The sequence below is a fragment of the Prionailurus bengalensis genome, chromosome E1 (genome assembly GCF_016509475.1).
Source record: "Prionailurus bengalensis isolate Pbe53 chromosome E1, Fcat_Pben_1.1_paternal_pri, whole genome shotgun sequence".
In the NCBI taxonomy this organism is placed as follows: domain Eukaryota; kingdom Metazoa; phylum Chordata; class Mammalia; order Carnivora; family Felidae; genus Prionailurus; species Prionailurus bengalensis.
In genome coordinates this window covers 35,214,522-35,234,279 of record NC_057347.1, presented here as the reverse complement: position 1 = coordinate 35,234,279, position 19,758 = coordinate 35,214,522, and the positions used below count along the sequence as shown (strand labels likewise).

Genomic DNA, 19,758 nt, shown 5'->3' with positions numbered 1-19,758 from the left:
AAAATTACTACTCAGTGAAGCCTAGAGGCAGATCATCTATTCAGCCGGCTCTGAGAGCCCACAAACCCAGGCTTTTCTCCCAGGACCCCCTGCTGATGTCTGTCTGGGTGTCTCCCAGCCTGCCTCACTGACTGCCCCTTTCTGGGCTGGGATTGCCCCTTTCCGGGATGATTGACGGTGGAAGCTCCACTTCCTCCAGGAAAACCCCAGCCACTACCCAAAGCTCTCAGAACCAATAATAATCGGAACCCCCCCCCCCGTTCATTTTTCAAAACCTGGGTTATTTGCTCAGTCGGGAGTAACACCACGCGTGGGGTGGCAAAGTCCAGCTGCAGAGCTCAGTCCGCCTCACTCCTGTCTTTTGCAGACACTTTCTACTTATGAAAAAAGGTGGGATCTAGGGATCTACGCTTTCCTCTGGCCACCTTCACAGGCTCAGCCCCCAGTCTCATATGTGTGTGTGTGTGTGTGTGTGTGTGTGTGTGTATGACAGACTGTTTATGCTTGGATGAGAACACAGTCTTTCTCTGTCTCTGTCTCTCTCTGTCTGTCTCTGTCTGTCTCTCTCTCTCTCTCTCACACACACACACACACACCGCAGTGTAAGTAGTCATTTTCAGGACTGGTGCTACACTTTTATGAAAGAAACATCATGGTAGAGAGGCGGCAATACCCACTTTATATAAAAGGGTCCTCGATCATGTCAAGCTTCGGGAGCTCCTTGGAGTTGTAGCACCTCCAAACTGTTCCCCAAGAGGGTCTCGGCTTTTGTGTCACTGGAAGGACCCGTAAGGTGATTCTCCCCCTCTGGGCACATGGCTGGATGGCACTTCCTGGGCCTTCCTGGTTGGATGAGGTCATGTGACTAATAGTGGCCAGTGAGTTGTGAGCGGAAGGGAAGCGGATCGATTCTGGGCTGAGAGAGTTAATTGCTGGGCGAGGCCCTCCCGGGCTTTCCCTCCTCTGCTGCTGCTGCTGCTGCCGTAGGGGATTGAGAGCCCCCCCTCCCCGCCCCCCACCAACCTGCATTGTATATATAGTGGGAAATCTGGGCATGGTGTGGGTGGAGGTTACCTCAGCATCACCTAAACCTAGCTTGACCACTCCATGCCACTCCCGTTATCACCCTGCAGCAAGCTTTGCAGACCTAAGCACAGAGGCCACATTACAGAAGTCCAGCACTTGGGGCGCCTGGGTGGCTCAGTCGGTTAAGCGTCCGACTTCGGCTCAGGTCATGATCTCGCAGTCCGTGAGTTTGAGCCCCGCGTCGGGCTCTGGGCTGACAGCTCGGAGCCTGGAGCCTGTTTCCGATTCTGTGTCTCCCTCTCTCTCTGCCCCTCCCCCGTTCATGCTCTGTCTCTCTCTGTCTCAAAAATAAATAAACGTTAAAAAAAAAATTCAGAAGTCCAGCACTAACGAGAGGATCACGGGAAATCTCTCTCCTACACCTAGCCTCAGGGCTTACAGCCTTCTCATTATTACTTAAATTTTGACAATAATAGTAATAGCTGCTATTTACTGATTATTTACTATGTGCCAGGCCCAGGGCCGGGCTTTTTTTTTTTTTTTTAATTTTTTTAAATGTTTATTTATTTTTGAGACAGAGAGAAACAGAGCATGAACGGGGGAGGGTCAGAGGGAGAGGGAGACACAGAATCTGAAACAGGCTCCAGGCTCTGAGCTGTCAGCACAGAGCCCGACACGGGGCTCGAACTCACAGACCGCGAGATCGTGACCTGAGCTGAAGTCGGACGCTTAACCGACTGAGCCACCCAGGCGCCCCCAGGGCCGGGCTTTTTACATGTAGTATGCCACATACTCTTCCTGGCATCTTGAGGACTGCACTCACCAACATCATCAATGATGTAATTGCCAGCTGGAAGGATGTTTCGTTGTTCCTCCCTGGTGCCTCTGTGGCATGTCTCCGTGGTGACCCCAATTCTATTTTCACATTCTTTTCCCTTCTGTGTGCCAGGTGCTATACCTGGGGCTGGAGATCGAGCAGTGAATTACACAGACACAGACATCCCTGCCCTCCTGAAGCTTCAAGTCTAGTGGGGGACACAGAGGAGTCAGCCGACGATTTCCACTCAGTGTGATAAGACCCAAATAGTGCTAAGGTTGGGAGGTCCAAGGAGCCCTTGGAGGGAACCCATAACCCAGCCTGGTAGGGTCAGAGACTTGAAGAAGGAGCAGGTGGTGAGAAAACAGAACGATCTCGGCAGAAGAGACAGCCTTTGTAACGTCTTGGAGATTGGAGGCTGGTTCAAGGCAGTAGATGATTATGGCTGGGAGTTAAGCAGGGGAATATGGAGAGATGAACCTGGAGAGTTAAGCCAAAGTACATCATGCAGCAGCAGGAAAGGCGCCAGTAAGAAGTGTAGTGCCACTGAAAGGCTGTGAGCAAGGGAGGTAACAAGTTCATGGCCAGCTCAGTTGGAAGAGCATGGGACTCTTGATCTCTGGGAGGTGAGTTTGAGCCCCGTGTTGGGTGCAGAGGTGACTTCAATAAATAAAACTAAAAAAAACAAACGAAAACAACAACAGAAAACAAGTTCAGATTTGCATTTGAGAAGGATCCCTGAGCCTCAGTTTCCTCATTTATATAATGGGGACAATAACAGCACAATCGAGCCATCTGGAGAATTAAATAAAATAACGCATGCAAACAGTGCCCAGCACATAGGTTATTATTCGTTCAGCTAAGAGTCCCTGCCATTGTGAAGCCTTCCACATAGCTCGGTGGTGACTGTAATACATTGTTATACAGCAACTACTTACTTAAGCAGCTACCTCCCAAACTGAGAAATGAAACGATCAAGGGGAAAGACTACGTCTTTATTCTTTCTGTGTTTCCTGTTCCCAGCACAAAGCCCAGAGCCTATTGGGCACTTGGTCAGTGGGGCCCAAGAACTGCACAGTGAAAGAGTGAAAACATCAAAGGGGCAAGGCGGGGTCAGGACGTACCACCACGAGAGGGGGCGCCAAGTTCTTATGAGAGCTCAGGGCTACTGGGGAAGGGAGGGCTCCCCAATCCCCAGCACAGATCACCTGCCAGGACCTTTCTCTAAGGAAGCCCAGGGCGAAGATGGTCGCTTTCTCAAGTCAAATGAGTAGAGAATAATAAAATAAGTGTTTTGTAAACTGCACTCATAGCGCCGATGCTAGCGGCTGCCTCCGCCGCCGCCAGTCGTTAGGGTTTTGACTCTGGGTGTCGCCTTTTCCCGAGCCGCTTGGATCTGTGTGGAAGCGGGTGGGGGCAAATCTGTATGAGGGGTGAGCATGGGCTTGCATCTTGATCCCGAAGTTTGCAAACATTTCCAGTCTAAGTCACTGTCATCCGGACTGGGAACCCACCAGACCGTCCCCCTCGGGGAGCGCAAATGCGGATCCGGGCGGGTGAAACAGGTCCCTTTGGGAGGAAAGGGATTCGTTGAAAACTATCCGGATAATTTCAGGGGAGGCGAGCGAAGGAGATTCGGGGAGAGCGCGGGAAAGGAAGTGGAAAGGAGGAATAACGGACCTCTGGGGAGGCAGGGGTTAAGCGGGGCTTGGCCCGGAGGAGGAAAGGGCGGAACGAACGCTCGGGGGGCGGGCCCTCGGTGCTACCCAAGAAAACAACGGGCCTCGCCGGGCATGGACGGGTTAAGGGGGCGGGTCCAGGGGAAGCCACGTGCCGGGGCAAGAGGCGATTGGCTCTGCCGGGGTTGTTTGTGAGCGGCCATTGGCGACGTCAGAGCACCTCGACGAGCCGATTGGCCGGGGCTTGGAGGACTGCCGGGACCGGGGCGGGGAGGAGACCGCGGGCCCCAGTCCCTGGGCCGGGCTGGGCCGCCGCTAGAGCCAGCGCTGCCCGCGGAGGGACTGGAGCCCGAGCCCGAGCAGCGGCCGCTGCCGCCGCAGCCGCCGCCGCCGCCGCCGCCATGCGCTGGGTCCGCGCGCTGCTGAAAAATGCGTCCCTGGCAGGGGCGCCCAAGTACATCGAACACTTCAGCAAGTTCTCCCCGTCCCCGCTGTCCATGAAGCAGTTTCTGGACTTCGGTACGGAGTGCGCGGGGGGCGGCTGGCCGCGGGGGCCCGCGGGGCGCCGGGGGGCGGTAAGTGAAGAGGCCCTGGTCATGAAGGATCAATGCGGAGAAGAAAGGCCCTGCGTGACAGCGAAGGGTTGCTTGGAAGGGTACCCGGCAGGAAAGGGTTAAAGGGAGGGGGCCGGGACTGGCCCCGAAAGGGTTAAGATGCCCTGGGGAAGAGCTCTGGACTAGGTCGTTAATGGGAAGTGGGAGCACTGACAAGGAGGGGTCCAGGTGTCTTGCTGGGCTTTGCGAGAGGTCTTGGAGTAAGGGGCAATGAGGCGATGATGTTAGGGCAGGAAGGGAGTGGCATATATCCAGACAGAAAGGGTTAACGGTGGTTGCCCTAGTGGCTCAAAGGGTAGGAGTTGGAGAGGAAATAGGGCGGGGATGCTGGTGGCAGTAACAAGGCAGGATTGGGAGGTGCAACCATCTGGAAGAAGACCTGGCCTGGGCTGGGCACCCTGGGGTCAGGTGGGGCCCAGGCTCTTTCAGAAAGTGTCAACAGGAGGGAGGTCGCTGGTCCCTATGCCTCCACCCGCTGAAGGAGCTGGCCCCCAGCTGTCCCAGTGGGCAAGGACACTTGAAGAGCAAATCTGTTTGGGCCTGGCTCCCTGTCCCCAACCGGGCCAAGGCCTGGGGCACCATGAGGTGGAGTCAGGAGGCTTGCAACCTTGGCTGTCCCTAGGTTTCTGGGCCAGGATCACCCACCAGCAGCGCGCTGGGGGTGCCTCTGGAGCAGAAGCAAAGCTGTGCCAGTGTGGCGACTGAAACAGGCATTGTGTGGGCCCTGTCTGTCTACATGTATTTCCGTGGTGCCAGCTGGGGATTAGGAGGGGATGCCCAGGTCTCTCAAGAGTTGAAGAGACAGTGCCTGGCTCGAGTTACAGCTGCGTCACCGATGGGAGGGGGTGGGGAGGTGGCAGCCAGGACACAGGGCCCCTGTTCCCCAGGACTTGTCTGCCTGTCCCCCTGCCCTGTTCGAGCTGTCTCCGTGTAGGAAAGCCTCCTGGGCCCATTCCCAGCCACCAGCAGTTGTCCGGTCCAAACTGGACCCCAGTTATAGAAACGGGCTAGGTGGGGCTCATAGTAGGGTTGGGTCCACTTGTAGTGCAGTGGGGGAAACAGATCTTCAGAAGGACGGTGACATGCCCTTGGTGGCAGAGTTGGGAGCAGAACTTAGACTCGAATCTAGGTCTTCTGACCCTAGGCCATGGCCTTAGTCTATCACTTGGTCTTCATCTTGAAGCCAGACCAAGGATCAAGGTATTTGGGTTCCCAAGCCTGGGCCCTGTTTGCCCCACAGGCAGGCATTAATGCAGGAGCAACTCTACAGTGGTCATCAAGACCAGCCTAGGTGAGGACGGACTGGGCCCACAATGACGCTGGGCCCCTGCAGCTGTGATGGATCAGGCTTAGCTCACCTCGGCCATTTCCAGCCCCGGGAAGGGGTGGTTTTCCCGGGCTTCTCTGCCCACCTGGATCAGCCCCACTCCACCCCCTCTACTCTGCAGTTGGAGCTTCTGCTAAGAGAGACAGAAAGACACAAAGTGAGGTCGCTTAGGCCAGAGGCGGCTCCAAGAGTGCCTGGGAGTGGCCCTGTCCCCTGTGGTAGAAGGCAAGCAGGGGTCAGTGGGGGCTGGGGAGAGGACGCAAGCTTGAAGAGGGTTCGGAGGGGTGGTATGGAGGTGAGAACAGTGCAGGGGCTTAGGAGAGCTGCTTTGCTTCGTGCCCCTGGTCGCTTCTCTGCACTCTCAGGAAATGAAGGATTTTTTTCCACCTGACCCTGAGATGATCAGTGGCTCCAGTGGTTTGCAGCTGGGTGGGCTCCCCTCTCTCTCTCTCTCTCTCCCTCTAGGGTCCAGCAATGCCTGTGAGAAAACGTCATTCACCTTCCTGCGGCAGGAGCTGCCCGTGCGCCTGGCCAACATCATGAAAGAGATTAACCTGCTTCCCGACCGGGTGCTGAGCACGCCCTCGGTACAGCTGGTCCAGAGCTGGTGAGACCCCTGGCCACTCCCACTCCACTGCCCATGCCGCTGCCAGATGCCCCTGGGCTCGGAGATGGAGTCTTTGTGCTTCCAGCAGCCTTGAGGGAGGTGGGGACAGTGGGGAAGCACAGAGGCTCCAAGAGGCTAGAGAGTTGCCCAAGGTCAAGTGGAATGCGAGGCCAAGATAAAGCTCCTAGCCTCCATGCCTGTGGGCCATCCTCTCCTTCCTCTGGAAACCCAGGATCCCCCTGGGAAATCGTTTTCCGCAGCCAAAACTCAAACCAAGCTCATGTCGCCATTCGCCACTGGCCCTGGTTCTGAAAAGCCAGCACCTACCGGGTAACGTTTATCTGGGGCAACATAGTAGGGCCAGGGAAACAGAAAGAAACGAATTTTCAAATTATGTAATCCAAGCTACAAGTCAGACTGTTTTGGATGTTGGGGAACACTCAGACCCAGGCCTGGTACCTACCCCCAAGAACTTTGGAGGGGCAAGGCCCAAAAGTCGTAGCAGTAGCAGAGGGAAATCCTCAGCAGAGGTCACTCTAGAACTCTGTCCCAGGTTAAGTAACTGGATGGCATCAATCAATGGCCAGTCACGTGAAGAACAAACAGGAGTTTGTAAGGGGCACGAAAGTGGCTAATCATTGTTGGTCTTTGGTGGTACCTGTGCAGAAGCCCTTTGCTGGCTCTTCTGGCAATGGCGTGATGTGGCTGTGGAATCCTGTTGGATGGGTCCACACCTGCTGTGAGCCCAGGGCCATGCTGGGTACGGGAAAACAGCAGCAGCAACTGCCCTCAGGGAGCCTGCGATCTGGTAGGGAGCAGAGTGGGTCAGTGAAGAGCTCCATAGGCGGTGGTGGGAGCAATGAGCTGCTGAAGAAGAGTTGCTTTTACTTAAGAACCAAAATATTAAAAAAAATTTTTTTAACGTGGGTTCATTTTGGAGAGACAGAGAGAAGGGGCAGAGAGAGGGAGGCACAGAATCCGGAGCAGGCTCCAGGCTCCGAGCTGTCAGCACGGAGCCCGACGCGGGGCTCGAACTCACGCACCGTGAGATCATGACCTGAGCCGAAGTCGGACGCTCAACCGACTGAGCCATCCAGGTGCCCTCCCGAGAACCAAAATATTATTCAAAAGTGACATCGGTTAGGTTTTTCTCCTCATTGTATAACATGCCCACTTTGACATTTGGAAAACACGGCAAAGCAGCTAGAAGAGAATGCCAGCCACTACCCTCCACCCCGTAACCAAACACGGGTAGCGTTTCATAAGGTTTTACTGGGGCCTTTCCAGCATCTTTGCTACGCGTGGGTAGGCACACGCAGGACTTTCTCCAACTTGAGACACAGTAAGGAAAGCGTTTTGTGCACAAGGCCAGGCACACAGAAGGTGCACACTGAGTCAGCAAGTTGTGGGGGAGGGGCACCTGCCTGGGTGGCTCAGTGTATTGGGCGACCCATGATCTCGGTTTAGGGGTTTCGGCCCCGCACATGCCTCTGCGCTGGTGGCACAGAGCCTACTTGGGATTCTCGCTTTCCCTCTCTCTTTCTGCCCCTCTCCCTCGCATGCACATGCTCTCTCTCTCTCTCTCTCTCAAAATTAACAAGCGTTTAGAAAAAGAAGCAGAAAGTTGTGGGGAAGTTGAAATGGACGCCTAGCGGAGGCAATACATCCCTGGGCCTTATAGGGTGCCTCCGTGAGCCTAGAACTAGAAGGAAGGGAAGGGCATTCCAGGCCTTGGAACTGCCAGTGCCAAGGTGTAGAGGCAGGCCTCTGAGACCTCACTCTGTGCCTATAGTGCTTTGGATACAAGCTGTGAAGGGGGGTGGGGGGGGGGAGGGCGGAAACTGGTCTTCCTATAGCCCCACCAGGTCACCCCTCGCTGGGCCCTGTCCCTCTGAGGTGCAGGACATCTGAGCCAGCCGGTATTTCCCACCATGGGGCGTGTGGAAGTCGCAGGGAGGAGACAGAAGGTGCCATCTGGTCCCCCGCTCCTCCTCCGGCTCTGCCCGGCTGACTGGCTGACTGCCTCTCCAGCAGGTCCCTGACTCCAAGACAGGCCCTCTCGGGCCCCTCCCGGGACGCCGTGTTCCTAGGAGAGCCGGAGGATGTCTGTCAGGGTGTAGGGGAGCAGGGAGCTGCTGAACTGCCCGTGACGCCCCCAGGCTCCTGCACAGGCCATTCCTGAAAATGAATGGCACATGGGCGGGCTTGGCCTGGCTTTTCTTCCCCGAAAGCTTGGAAGTGGCGTCCAGCAACAGAAGGCGGGAGCGGAGTTAGACAAGAGAGAACCCCTCCCGGTGGATGATTTAACTCACAGGAGAGCAGGCGACGGGACTCCTAGAGTGAGTGTCCTGGTGCACTGAAGAGAAGCCTGCTGAGGTTTTTTTTCCAGAGAACGGGCATGGGCCGCAGCAAGAGAAGCTGAAGTGTGAGGGGAGGAAGGACTTTCCGATGGGGACGAGGTGGCTGCCTGTGAGAGAGTGCATACCTCCTCCAGGAGCTTGGACGCAGAGGTGGAGGTGGGCAGGGTTCGCACGACAGCAGGGGGACAACATACCAAGGAGCCTGGCAGGAGGGCCACTGTCCTCAGAGTCTGATGGGTAGGGAGGAAATGCCGTCCCTTGGGAAATGGGAGAGGCCTGTGCAAATGCGATCAGAGGCAGTGGTGCTAAGATGTGGCGATAGCTAGCGAGTTTCTCAGCTGCCGAGAGAGTCTAGGCCAGGGTGGAGGGTCAGTGTGGACAAGCTGAGCATTCCTGGTTTTAAATAAACCTGATAAATTGTTTCAACCAGACAGACCTGGTGCAGAGGGCGCCTGTTTTGGAAGCGACTGGAAGAGAGTAGAAAGCCCTGGTCGTTGGTGTCGGTGTCAGCACACTCGACTTTGAGGCTTGGCTTTGCTGCTTGCTGGACCCTTCATCCTTGGCAAGCCTCTGGCCTCCCTGAGCCTCGGCTTCCTCCCCCATAAAACGGGGATCCATCCTGTTTCTAAGGGCACTTGCCACCGTTAGATGCCCTGAGCTCCGGGGCAGCAGTCCCTTCCAGGCCAAAGATCTGTGACTGTGGCCGAGGTTCTCTTAGACAATGTGGCAATAATAGCGATGGCAATGACCAAAGCAAACAGACCCGGAGGGCCTGCTGTGCATCAGGAACTAGGCATGTCCGTGTATTCCCGCACTTAGCGCTCCCGACCGCCCGAGGAAGGAGGCCTTGTTTTTATCCCCATTTCATAGATGAGCAGGCTGAGGTTCAGAGAGGTGAAGACACAGGTGTGACCACAGGCTGCTGGTGAGAGAGCCGGGACTCCAGCGGCGGCCTTGTGACCTGGTGGCTGCGTTCATAAGGGGAGGGGAAGAGTGTTGTGTTTGGGGGGGGGGGGGGGGGTGGGCAGCAACGTGGATCAGAGGTTTCCACACTCACAAAGCGAGTCCTCCGCAGACAGTAGGGCTCCCCTTATCGGAACGTGTGCCGCCTAGGGATGCTGAGCACGGAGCAGGAGAGAAAGCCAACCCAAGGAGGAGGGCGTGGCGCTGGTAGGCGTGTGCTTCCAGAAGGTAGGGGGTTAAGTGAGGTTAAGAATCTCCTGCCACCAAGGGGTGGCAGGGAAAGGGGCCGGGGGCCGTATGGCCAGCACCTTCTCATGAACCTCCCTTGCCCGTCAGTGAGGTCTAGACCCCGCACCCCAACCCTACAGGAACCACGGCCCTTGAGAACCCAGGGCCCGCCATACCCCAGGCATGGGGCTGGGGCTGGGGCCAAATCGTCACCGACCCCCTCACCCGCTCCTTCCAGGATCAGAGTTGAGACTGAGAACCTCAGAGTGCTATTGCCGTGAACCCCACTTTATAGCCAGGGACCTGAGCGGCTCAGCGGCTTCTGTAGCCCCAGGACCCGAGTCTGCCTGGCTCAGGGACTGCACCCAGCACCCCTCCACAGAGCAGCTTCCATCTGGACGATGCAGGACAGGTCTGTCACCTCCCCCTCCTCAAATGGCCACGGCCTCGTTCACACTTCTTGTTCCCAGCGGCTGTGGACGTTACTGCACGGTGTGCGCTCGCCCCCTCCACCTCGCCACATGTTCCGCCACCCCCACCCCTCCCCCGCCTCCCAAATCCAGGGCTCTGGGCAGGCTAGAAGGCCCCAGAAGGCAGGCGCCCCGGGGCCTGATTTGCTGAGGTCGGCAGGCCCAGGCCTTCCCTAGGGCAGCTGTGTCAGGCCCCCGCTGCCGGCTGGGCCTGCTCTGTCCGGCCATGGGTTTGGGGGGCGGATAAACTTAGAAGTGAAGTGGAGTGCCTGTCATTGCACCACCGCTTTCCGGCCTCCCGGGTCCGAGCCCAGTTCTTTCGCTGGCCCTCGGAGTGGGGGGCAGCGCGGGAGCCAGCGAGCCTCACTCCTTCCCCGGTGCCTCTCCCTTTAGGACCCGATCGTGACATCCGGTGCAGCAGACCTTGCAAGGCTTCAGGCGGGGGCCGGGGTCCTCTGGGAAAATCCTTCCCATCCTCTCCTCTCCCCTCCCGAGAGTCCACCTGGGAGGACTACTCCCCGGAAGGAAAGGCCCTGCGAGGCAGGCCGGCAGGGGTTCTAACCCAGGGGTTCTGGGCTCCACTCCCCAGCTGGTTTCCTCCCCCTCCTCTCTTCTACCTACCCCAGCCTTGTACCCTTGCAGGTGTTCTCCCCAGATCCCCTCGCCCTCCCAGAATCCTGAGCGTGAAGCTTATCCTGGGCATGGCGGTGAGGGGGCGGAACAGGGATCTGGCGGCACACAGCCTGCGAGAGAGAGAGAGAGAGAGGCCCTGCTCTGCATGGTAGCCCCCTCATCTGTGGAATGGGTGCAGCAGGAGCACCTAGCTCCCTGGTTAACGCGGAGGCTAACGTAGGGGAGCAGGCAAGCACAGGGCCGAGCCCTGTCCGAGCCTGGCCCCCTGGAAATGCCGGCCGCCATCACATTGGCCCCAGCACTATGAGGACCAGTGTAGGTGGCGGGCAGCTGGCCACACGGTGTGGACTTGGAGTCAGACAGACGTGGATTTGAAGCCCAGCGCGACATTTAAACCTCCACTCGTGACAAGGACGCACATCTAGAGAGTGCTCACTGTGTGCTAGGCACTGTGCCAATGGTCACGTTCGAGCCTCACTGAAAGGTAGCGATGGCAGTAGGTACAAGACCCTCTGTTTTCCCGAGGCGGAAACTCGGGCCCGGAGAGGCTGCACGACTTACACAGGCAACACAGCCATGAAGTGGGAAAGCCGAGACAGCGACTCAGTAGAGCCAGCCCCCAAGCCAGCTTTCCCACTCTCTCTTCCGCTGTCTGAAGCAAGAGAGGGAAGACCGGTTGGTAGGTGAAGGGGGAAGGGTATTCTGCACAGAGGGACCCGCGGGGACTCGGAGGTGAGCATTTTGAGCAGACGGCACTACGGGGTGGCCAGAGTGCCGGAGGCTTGAGTCTTCTCTTATACCACCTCCCAGCTGGACGGCTGCTTCAGGCCTCAGTTGAGGAACCTGTGAAACGGGGCTAATTCCTGCTCGTCATACCTGTCAAGGTCAAAGCACTGTGTACAAAGGAATGCTCCTGCTGCGGAGGGGCCTCTCCTAGAGACTGTTGGGCCCCACAGCCCTCTGCCCCAGGCAGCCCCTTCCTGCTGGCTAGAAGTGTTTCTCCCGGAGAGAGGCTCCGCTTGGTGGCCTTCCCCAGGAGAACAGCCTGTGGACTGGGCATGTCAGCCGGGCCACAGCGGGGGTCCCGGCTCACAGGGGCTCTAGGTTGACGCAGGCTCTGGGTTGATACCCTCTGCTGCCACGGGTGGGCCTGACTCCCTTTTACCGGCCGGTCCCCTGCTGCCCCGAGTTCAGGACTTCCTAGCACTCCCCCGGTTACCTAGCTCTTTTGTAGATCCTGAGGAAATTGGCCTCCCAACGAGGCCTGCGGATGGGAGCAGCAGGCGGCCACGTACCCCTGTCGGGCCTTTGGAGTGGAGTGAGCTTTCCTGGCTCGCTGGGGGCTCCAGCCCCACCCATGGCCAGGGCCGGGCCTGCCTGCCCCACTCCTGTGTCCTTCCCACCTGCCCTTCAAAATCCACTCCCCTGGGCAGACTGCACGGCTCCTGTGCCCAGCCCAGAGTGTTAGGATTAGGCTATAATCCTCACTGAGCCTGGGCTCCGACATGCCCCGGGCTGGCCAGCCATGCCCCGTGGGATGAAACAGCAACCCGACAGGTCAGATGTTACAGTCGGTTTCCGTGAAGGGCGCTCAGGGAGGTTAAGTGACTTGCTCCAGCCTCCTCTCACTGCAGAATCTTGGTCTGTAATCCATGAGGCCCCGGGCGTGGGATGATCTCCAGTGCCCTCCTGAGACTGCCATTCTTAGATCCCAAAGCAAAGGTGCTATATGGGGGACCAGCAAATGAGAGATGTTTTTGCATAACTTACTGTGTTGTCAGGGAGATTCGCATACAGATGAAACGCATTGGGAAAAAGTGTGGTGCGGCCCGTCGACCAGTGCCGTCTGGGTGCCGCCCACCGTAGGGGCGGGGCAGGCATGGGGCCAGCTGTCAGGTGGGAAGGGGGGCCGGGCCTGGCCTGGAGCTGAGGCCATGTCCCCCCTCCCCCACTGCACACAGGTATGTCCAAAGTCTCCTGGACATCATGGAGTTCCTGGACAAAGACCCCGAGGACCATCGTACCCTGAGCCAGTGAGTGAGGGCCTCCACCGGGTGCAGGAGGGCGGGTGCAGGCGAGGGGGCTCGGGGTCACAGCCCAGATGCAGAAATGCCAGGAGGATGGAAGAAATGACCTCTGTCCTCAAGGCTATCCAGTCTGAGGGGGGAGTTGGCCCCTGGCCTCGGTGTCCCTGAGTCTGGTTGGGGGATCCGAGCCCCTGCCCGTGAAGAGTTCCCAGCTGTCAGACAGGCGGTGGGAGATTCAGGGCAGGCTTGGGAAGCAGTGGGGAAGGCACCGTGTGTCCATCAGGTTGGGAAGGGTCGAGTGAATGAAGACTCGGGAAGAGGACGTCAGAGGTGGGGAGGAGCCCGAGGGGGCCCAGGGTTGGGACAGGGCGGGGGGCCGACAGCCGCCGTGCCCTGCAGGTTCACCGATGCCCTGATCACCATCCGGAACCGCCACAACGACGTGGTGCCCACCATGGCGCAGGGCGTGCTGGAGTACAAGGACACCTACGGCGACGACCCGGTCTCCAACCAGAACATCCAGTACTTTCTGGACCGCTTCTACCTCAGCCGCATCTCCATCCGCATGCTCATCAACCAGCACAGTGAGTAGGGGCTGGGGGAGGTGGCTCAGGACCCGAAAGAGGGATTCTGGCTCCACGGCGGAGAAGGAACACGGCAGCAATGAGGCGTGTTGTTCTCCGTGTTTGTAGGATGCAAAATCATGTTCCCTCCCTACACACTGTCCCGTGTGGTATTCGTCAAAACCCTCTCTAGTACTTTCGGCAACAGTTTGCTGTTCCGAGTCCCCCAGTCCCAAAGTATTCACTGTGATTGTTGAGAGATCGTAACCAGTTGAAAATCAAGTGAGTTCCTCATGCTCGGATCATTTCTGATGCGGGACGGGGAAAATCATTTTTGTAAGTGGTTTAGCAGAAGGAGGAAGAAATGTAATGTGGGCTGTGTGGGGGAGGAGGCTCTCTGAGCAGACTTCAGGTCCGCAAACAGTCCAGATGGGGAGGAGGTGGGGGGGAAAGGTGTTAAGCGTAGGGGTGGAGTCAGAGAGCCCTGGGGGCAGGAGGGGAGCCCCACGGACAGCACCCTTCCTTCCTGCCTACAGCCCTGATTTTTGACGGCAGCACCAACCCGGCCCACCCCAAACACATTGGCAGCATCGACCCCAACTGCAACGTCTCCGAGGTGGTGAAGGGTAAGCCGTGCCTGCCGTGCTGACCCACACGGAGGAGCCCCAGAGACCCCTTTCAGGACACCTGGCCCGAGGCTGAGCCATTCCCTGGCGGGTGGGGGCCTCGTCCCCTTGGGTGTAATGTTAGCGATGCCCCCCCCCCGCCCAAGCCAGTGCCAAGAGGGTCGGCTGCCTGCCGGGACCGCCCCATTCCCTAAATGGCCCCTCTCTTCTCTCAGATGCCTATGATATGGCCAAGCTCCTGTGTGACAAGTACTACATGGCCTCCCCTGACTTGGAGATCCAAGAGATCAATAGTGAGTGAACAAGGCCGTGTGTGTGTGTGTGTGTGTGTGTGTGTGTGTGTGTGTGTTTGTCTAAGGGCTCCGGAGTAGAAGGTGATATGGGAGAGTCAGGAAAAGACCTGGGGGGGGGGGGGGGGAGGAAAAGCACTGGATGGGGCAGAAGCAGAGCTAGTATTGACTTATTATTAGCAGTATCATTACTAATTTATATTAAGCATTTATTAGGCAGTAAACACGCCAGGCGAGGCACTCTGTTCTCGTGGAGGCTACGTTCTTGGTGCTGGGTGTTAGCCAGTGAACAAATAATAAACAAGCTAATTTCAGATGGTGACAAGTGATGGGGAGGAAGCAAGATGAGGTCACACGACAGCGATGGCGAGGAGCGGTGTATTTAATAGGGTATCAATTTGGCTGCCCTTCCAGAATCCAGACAACAGTGGCTTAATTACAAGAGAGGCGTCCCCCTCTCCAGCCCCTGGGGCAGAGCAGTCAGAGCTGGCCACCCACCCTGAGGTCTCAGTTCCAGCTGGAGAAGGGAAAGAAGATGTAGAAGGCAGGGCTCAGGGGGTGGACAGTCCCTCCCCTAAGTCACCTGGCCATGCCCGGCTGCCAGGGAGCCTGGGAATTCAGTCTAGCTGGGCAGCCACGTGCCCGTTAAAACTTTGGGGGAGGGGGTGTCTATTACCAAAAGAGGAAGGCAAGAGGGGATACAAGAAGGTGGCTGCAAGGGTCCTACTTTGGATGGGGTGGTCAGGGACCAGCAGGACCAGTGAGTGGGCTGGGAGATGGGCGGGAAGGGGTTGGAGACAGAGGCCAGGGCACGCAGGGCCCATGGCCACAGACAGGAGCTGGGATTTCGTGTGCAGCGGGAAGCCCATCGGAGGATTTGAAACACAGTGATGCCAGGGTCTGACTTATGTTGCGAAGATATTTAGAGGTTGGAGAGGGTGGGTGAGACCTCAGGAAGCCCGGTTAGGAGGTCACTGCAGGAATCCATGGGAGGGCAAGGCAGCAGAGACGAAAAAAAGAGGGTAGATTTGATAAAAAGAAATAGGCCAGGACCTGCTGATGAATCAGGGGCATAGGAGAAAGGGCCATCAGGGATCTGGAAGTTTCTATACCCTTCCCCTCCCCCACCTGCTCCTTAGCCACCCCCTACCTGGGTTCCAGAAACCTAGGTAGGTATTTCATGCCTGGAAGTCATGCTGCCCACATCCTTAAGGCCCAGTTCAAGTTCAGGTCCTCGGAAAAGCCTTCCTGCACCTCCTAGAAAACATAGTTAGGCACCCACCTACCTCTGTTTGAATTCCTTGGGGACAAAGCTAGAAAGGCAGAGATAGGCTACTTTACTTCAGTATCCCTGGGGTCAAGTTCAGGGCCTGGCACATAGCTCTGGGTACCACACCCAATGTGAAAGTCAGTTGTGTGTTTGTCCAGACTTGAATTTCCAAGATGGTCGGGCTGAATTTTATTCAACTTTATGCCCCACTGCCCAGCGCAGGGCCTGGGATTCCCTCATTCCTTAATCCACCGCACACTTATTGAGCTCCTGCTACAAAGCTCTGTGCCAGGTACCTGGAAAAGACACCAAGAAACTCTCCAGGTCAGAGCGATTCTTGAGGGGCAGAGTGCTGTTCTAAGAGTCATGTGCAGCACCTCTCCCCTCCCCCCACTGGATTAAAAATCTCCCCAGGGGGCACCGCTGGGTGGCTTAGTCAGTTAAGCACCCAACTTCGGCCCAGGTCATGATCTCGTGGTTTGTGGGTTCGAGCCCCGCGTCGGGCTCTGTGCTGACAGCTCGGAGCCTGGAGCCTGCCTCGGATTCTGTGTCTCCCTCTCTCTCTGCCCCTCCCCCACTTGTGCTCTGTCTCTCTCTCAAAAATAAATAAACGTTCAAAAAAAAAAAAAAAAAGAATGCTAGGTGAATGCTAGGAGGCTGGATATGGGATGGATAGATACTTCTTGAGTGGATGGGTGGCTCGATAAACAGTGGATCAAGGGCAGGATGGATCTGTACCCTCTGAATGCATGGATAACTCAGAAGGATAGATGTTTGAATAGATGCATAGTTGAGGGACAGTTGGATGGTTGAATGGAGTTGGACGAATTCATAAATGTTGACCATTAAACATCAGTGGTTGGATGGATGCATGAACAGATGGATGGACGGACATTTTATAATGGATGGATACCGTATGAATAGATAGATGGTTGAACGGACGCCGAACGAATGGACAGCTGGAGGAACAATTGCCGGATGGGTGGCCCAGCAGATGGTTGGACGATAGATGGGTGGTTGAGTGCTGGGTCCTAGGTGCTGAGTGAATGAATGCAGAATGGTGACCTCTCGACAGTTTTCTGATCCTTGGTCTTGACTTTCCCCGCAGCCTCCAACTCCAAACAGCCAATTCACATGGTCTATGTCCCTTCCCACCTCTACCACATGCTTTTTGAGCTCTTCAAGGTAAGGGGGCGGGGGATGGCCCTCCCTCTGTGGGGTTGGGGGTGGTTGGGCCAGGCCGCTCCCACTCATCACTTCCCCCTTTCCCTTCACAGAATGCCATGCGCGCAACTGTGGAGAGCCACGAGTCCAGCCTTGTCCTCCCACCTATCAAGGTCATGGTGGCCTTGGGTGAGGAAGATCTGTCCATCAAAGTATGTGGCTCTTGGTTTGGGGCCGGAGGACAGCGGGGTGGGAACTTCCCTCCCACCATGAGATGGGCTCGGAGAAGACCCTGGGGATGGGGACGACCAAGAGAGGGGCAGGGGTGTCAGGGTGTGGGGCGGCGTGAGCACTGACGACATATCCGTCTCCCCCAGATGAGTGACCGGGGTGGGGGAGTCCCCCTGAGGAAGATCGAGCGACTCTTCAGCTACATGTACTCCACAGCCCCCACCCCCCAGCCAGGCACTGGAGGGACCCCGCTGGTGAGACGGCTTCTCTCCAGTCCCCCCCGCCCCCGCCTCCTAAAGGAGGCCTGTCTTTTCACCTCACCAAACAGTCACTGTCCCCATCACTTGCCTCCTCGATTCCCGTGGTCTTTGTTCTTGTATGGCTGTGTGTGGTGTCAGTCACCTTTCCCAGTCTGGGGGGTTGGGGGGCGGGGGAGGGCACCTCTCCCACTCCCCCCACCCCCCAGCCTGTGGCTGCCTTCTGACCTGACCTGCAGGTATCTGTCTGTCACCTTTCCTCAACTCTCCCTCTCACACTAGGGCCCCACGAAGTTACTGCCTCTCTCTCTGCTTTGTTCACTCTCCAGCACCTCCCTGCCTTCCCAGCAGAGCAGGAGGTGTGGGAACGGGAGCCCCTGGACCTGTCCAGACCCACTGGCTCCCAGGGCCGAGCTCCTCTGCCTCCCCTGCTTCCTACCAACCCCTGCTGAGACGGCTCAGCCTTTCTGGCTCCACCGGACCCATTTCCCTCACCCCCGGGGGATCCTGGGAATCCCCTGGCCCTAACCCCAACTCGGCACATGGGTCCCTGCAGCTCCAGGAGGCCCAGCACCAGCCTCCGCATCACGCTCCCTTGCTGCCCCCTTGTAGGCTGGCTTCGGGTACGGGCTCCCCATTTCCCGCCTCTATGCCAAGTACTTCCAGGGAGACCTGCAGCTCTTCTCCATGGAGGGCTTTGGGACCGATGCTGTCATCTACCTCAAGGTGAGGCTCCTAGACCGCAGGGCCCGGCTTGTGGGGTTTCCTGGCGTGTCGGCCTGCTGTTGGGTTTCTTCTCCATCCCCCCCAGTCCTCTCCCCATTCCAGACCGAGAATCAGAGCAAAGCTATAGTTCCCCAACCCCCAGGCATTCCCAACCCAGCAGGCAATTTAAGGAAGTCCACGGTGTATGACCAAGACCCCTGTTCTGGGGGCCTTTGACTTCTTATACCCAGGAGGAAGGGGCGTACCATAGAGAACTTGTCATTCAGCTCAGGAAGAGACTGAGGCCCAGCGTCCGTGACCCTGTTCACGGTCACAGCCTACCCTCCCTCTGCCTCCCTGACCCTTTCAGTGAGCAGCCTCCCTGAATGGGCAGGAGCAAGGCACAGAAGGGACAGGTCCTTTCGTGGGTCTTCGTGGGCCAGGGTCAGTTGTCTCAGCCAGTGCCTGGCACCTGGCTGGGCTGACTCAGACATGGTCACGTTCAGAGGCCACCACAACCCACCCGGGGGGAAAGGGCGATCTCCTGAGGAGTGGGTGAGGCGCTGGGAGCGGGACGAGCTGACCCTAGTGCTCTCCAGGCCCTGTCCACGGACTCCGTGGAACGCCTGCCCGTCTACAACAAGTCAGCCTGGCGTCACTACCAGACCATCCAGGAGGCGGGCGACTGGTGTGTGCCCAGCACGGAGCCCAAGAACACGTCCACCTACCGTGTCAGCTAGGGGCCGCCTCGCTCCCCTGCACCTGAGAGGATGGACTGCTGTCTCTGGGACTGGCCACCACGGTGACCCTCCCCAGCTCCCCCCAGGTGGGGGGGAGGCTCCCCCTGATGACCAGCTTCTGTCTCTGTGGAAATCATGGCGACCAGTCCGTGGGGGGCCCCTAAGTGCCAATCTCTGTCTCCACGGAGACCCCTAAGTAGTCTCCCTGGTGTTCAGGCTCGGTGGGCGATGCCTGAGGACGGGGGACCGTCTCCATCCTGATGGGGTGTCCCAGAGCTGTTTCCATGGCCGTCCTCCTTCTGAGACCAGGGCTGCCACTTTGCTGCCAGGGGTCCTGGGTCCCCCTCACTGCCCTCCACGGCCCTGACCTTCCAAGTGGACACCCTGCTTGCCTTCTCCTCCTCCCCCAGCCCGTGCAGGCACCCTGGCCCTCGTCCAGTGTCAGCATTAGGAAGGAGCCGGGCGTCCCCGGGTGGAGAAAGGGGGTTGCACCCTTGGGCCCCTGGCTGGGGACCTGGTCCGACAGCGCCTCCCTCCACCCGGAGCTTTGAAGGTCAAGGTTAGGAGGTGGGAGTTCTCACCCAGGGCTCACCCTTAAAGTGGGAGACCCTGGGAGGCCCCAGAGATCAGCTGCCCTCAGCCAAGCTTCTCAGAGCCCCTCAGGCACCTCCCAAGCCCTCCCCTGGCATGTCCTCACATGCACACACCCACCTGCCGGCCCCACAGCCACACGGTTCCAGCTGAGCTCCAGACCCCACCTCCCACTGTGCCTGGACACGCAGGTGCTTGGGGTGGCTTTCTCCCTAGAATGCTCTATGTGCATAGCTAGTTTTATAGTCCTGAAAGCCCCCACCCTTCCCCTTAGCACACAGGGGGTTAAAGTTGTGTGTTCCTCCTAGTGGCTGTGATGATGACCGTGACATCCACAGTAAAGAGGAGATTGAATGAGACCGTGTCCTGGCTGCTTTCCTGGGCGGGGCGGGGGGGAAGGAGATCCACATGCATAAACAACACACGCAGACTGCGGTCCCTGTGACTACCGTATGACGCGCCCAGGACACCCGGCCCAGGGCATGACTCAGTGTCTACCACGAGCACAGCACCAGGCAAAGCCATCCGTTCAGAACGCCCGACAGTATAGCACCTGGTGACACCCCACCA

General features: G+C 57.8%; 1 protein-coding gene across 1 annotated transcript; it reads left to right on the top strand.

Annotated features, from left to right (window-relative positions):
* Positions 1–3,766: 3,766 nt before the first annotated feature.
* PDK2 (pyruvate dehydrogenase kinase 2) lies at positions 3,767–19,545 on the top strand. The gene is made up of 11 exons (XM_043585595.1): positions 3,767–4,041; positions 5,929–6,070; positions 12,686–12,757; positions 13,151–13,335; positions 13,851–13,940; positions 14,156–14,233; positions 16,609–16,685; positions 16,778–16,876; positions 17,042–17,149; positions 17,765–17,878; positions 18,457–19,545. The coding sequence occupies exons 1-11, from the start codon at positions 3,924–3,926 to the stop codon at positions 18,595–18,597; spliced, it is 1,224 nt and encodes a 407-aa protein (XP_043441530.1). The 5' UTR covers positions 3,767–3,923; the 3' UTR covers positions 18,598–19,545.
* The last annotated feature ends 213 nt before the right edge of the window (positions 19,546–19,758 follow it).

Coding starts and splice junctions, on each gene's coding strand:
- PDK2 (XM_043585595.1), top strand. CDS start 3,924: ATGCGCTGGGTCCGCGCGCTGCTGAAAAATGCGTCCCTGGCAGGGGCG. Junction 4,042..5,928: donor GAAGCAGTTTCTGGACTTCG/GTACGGAGTGCG, acceptor CTCTCCCTCTAG/GGTCCAGCAATGCCTGTGAG. Junction 14,234..16,608: donor GGAGATCCAAGAGATCAATA/GTGAGTGAACAA, acceptor CTTTCCCCGCAG/CCTCCAACTCCAAACAGCCA.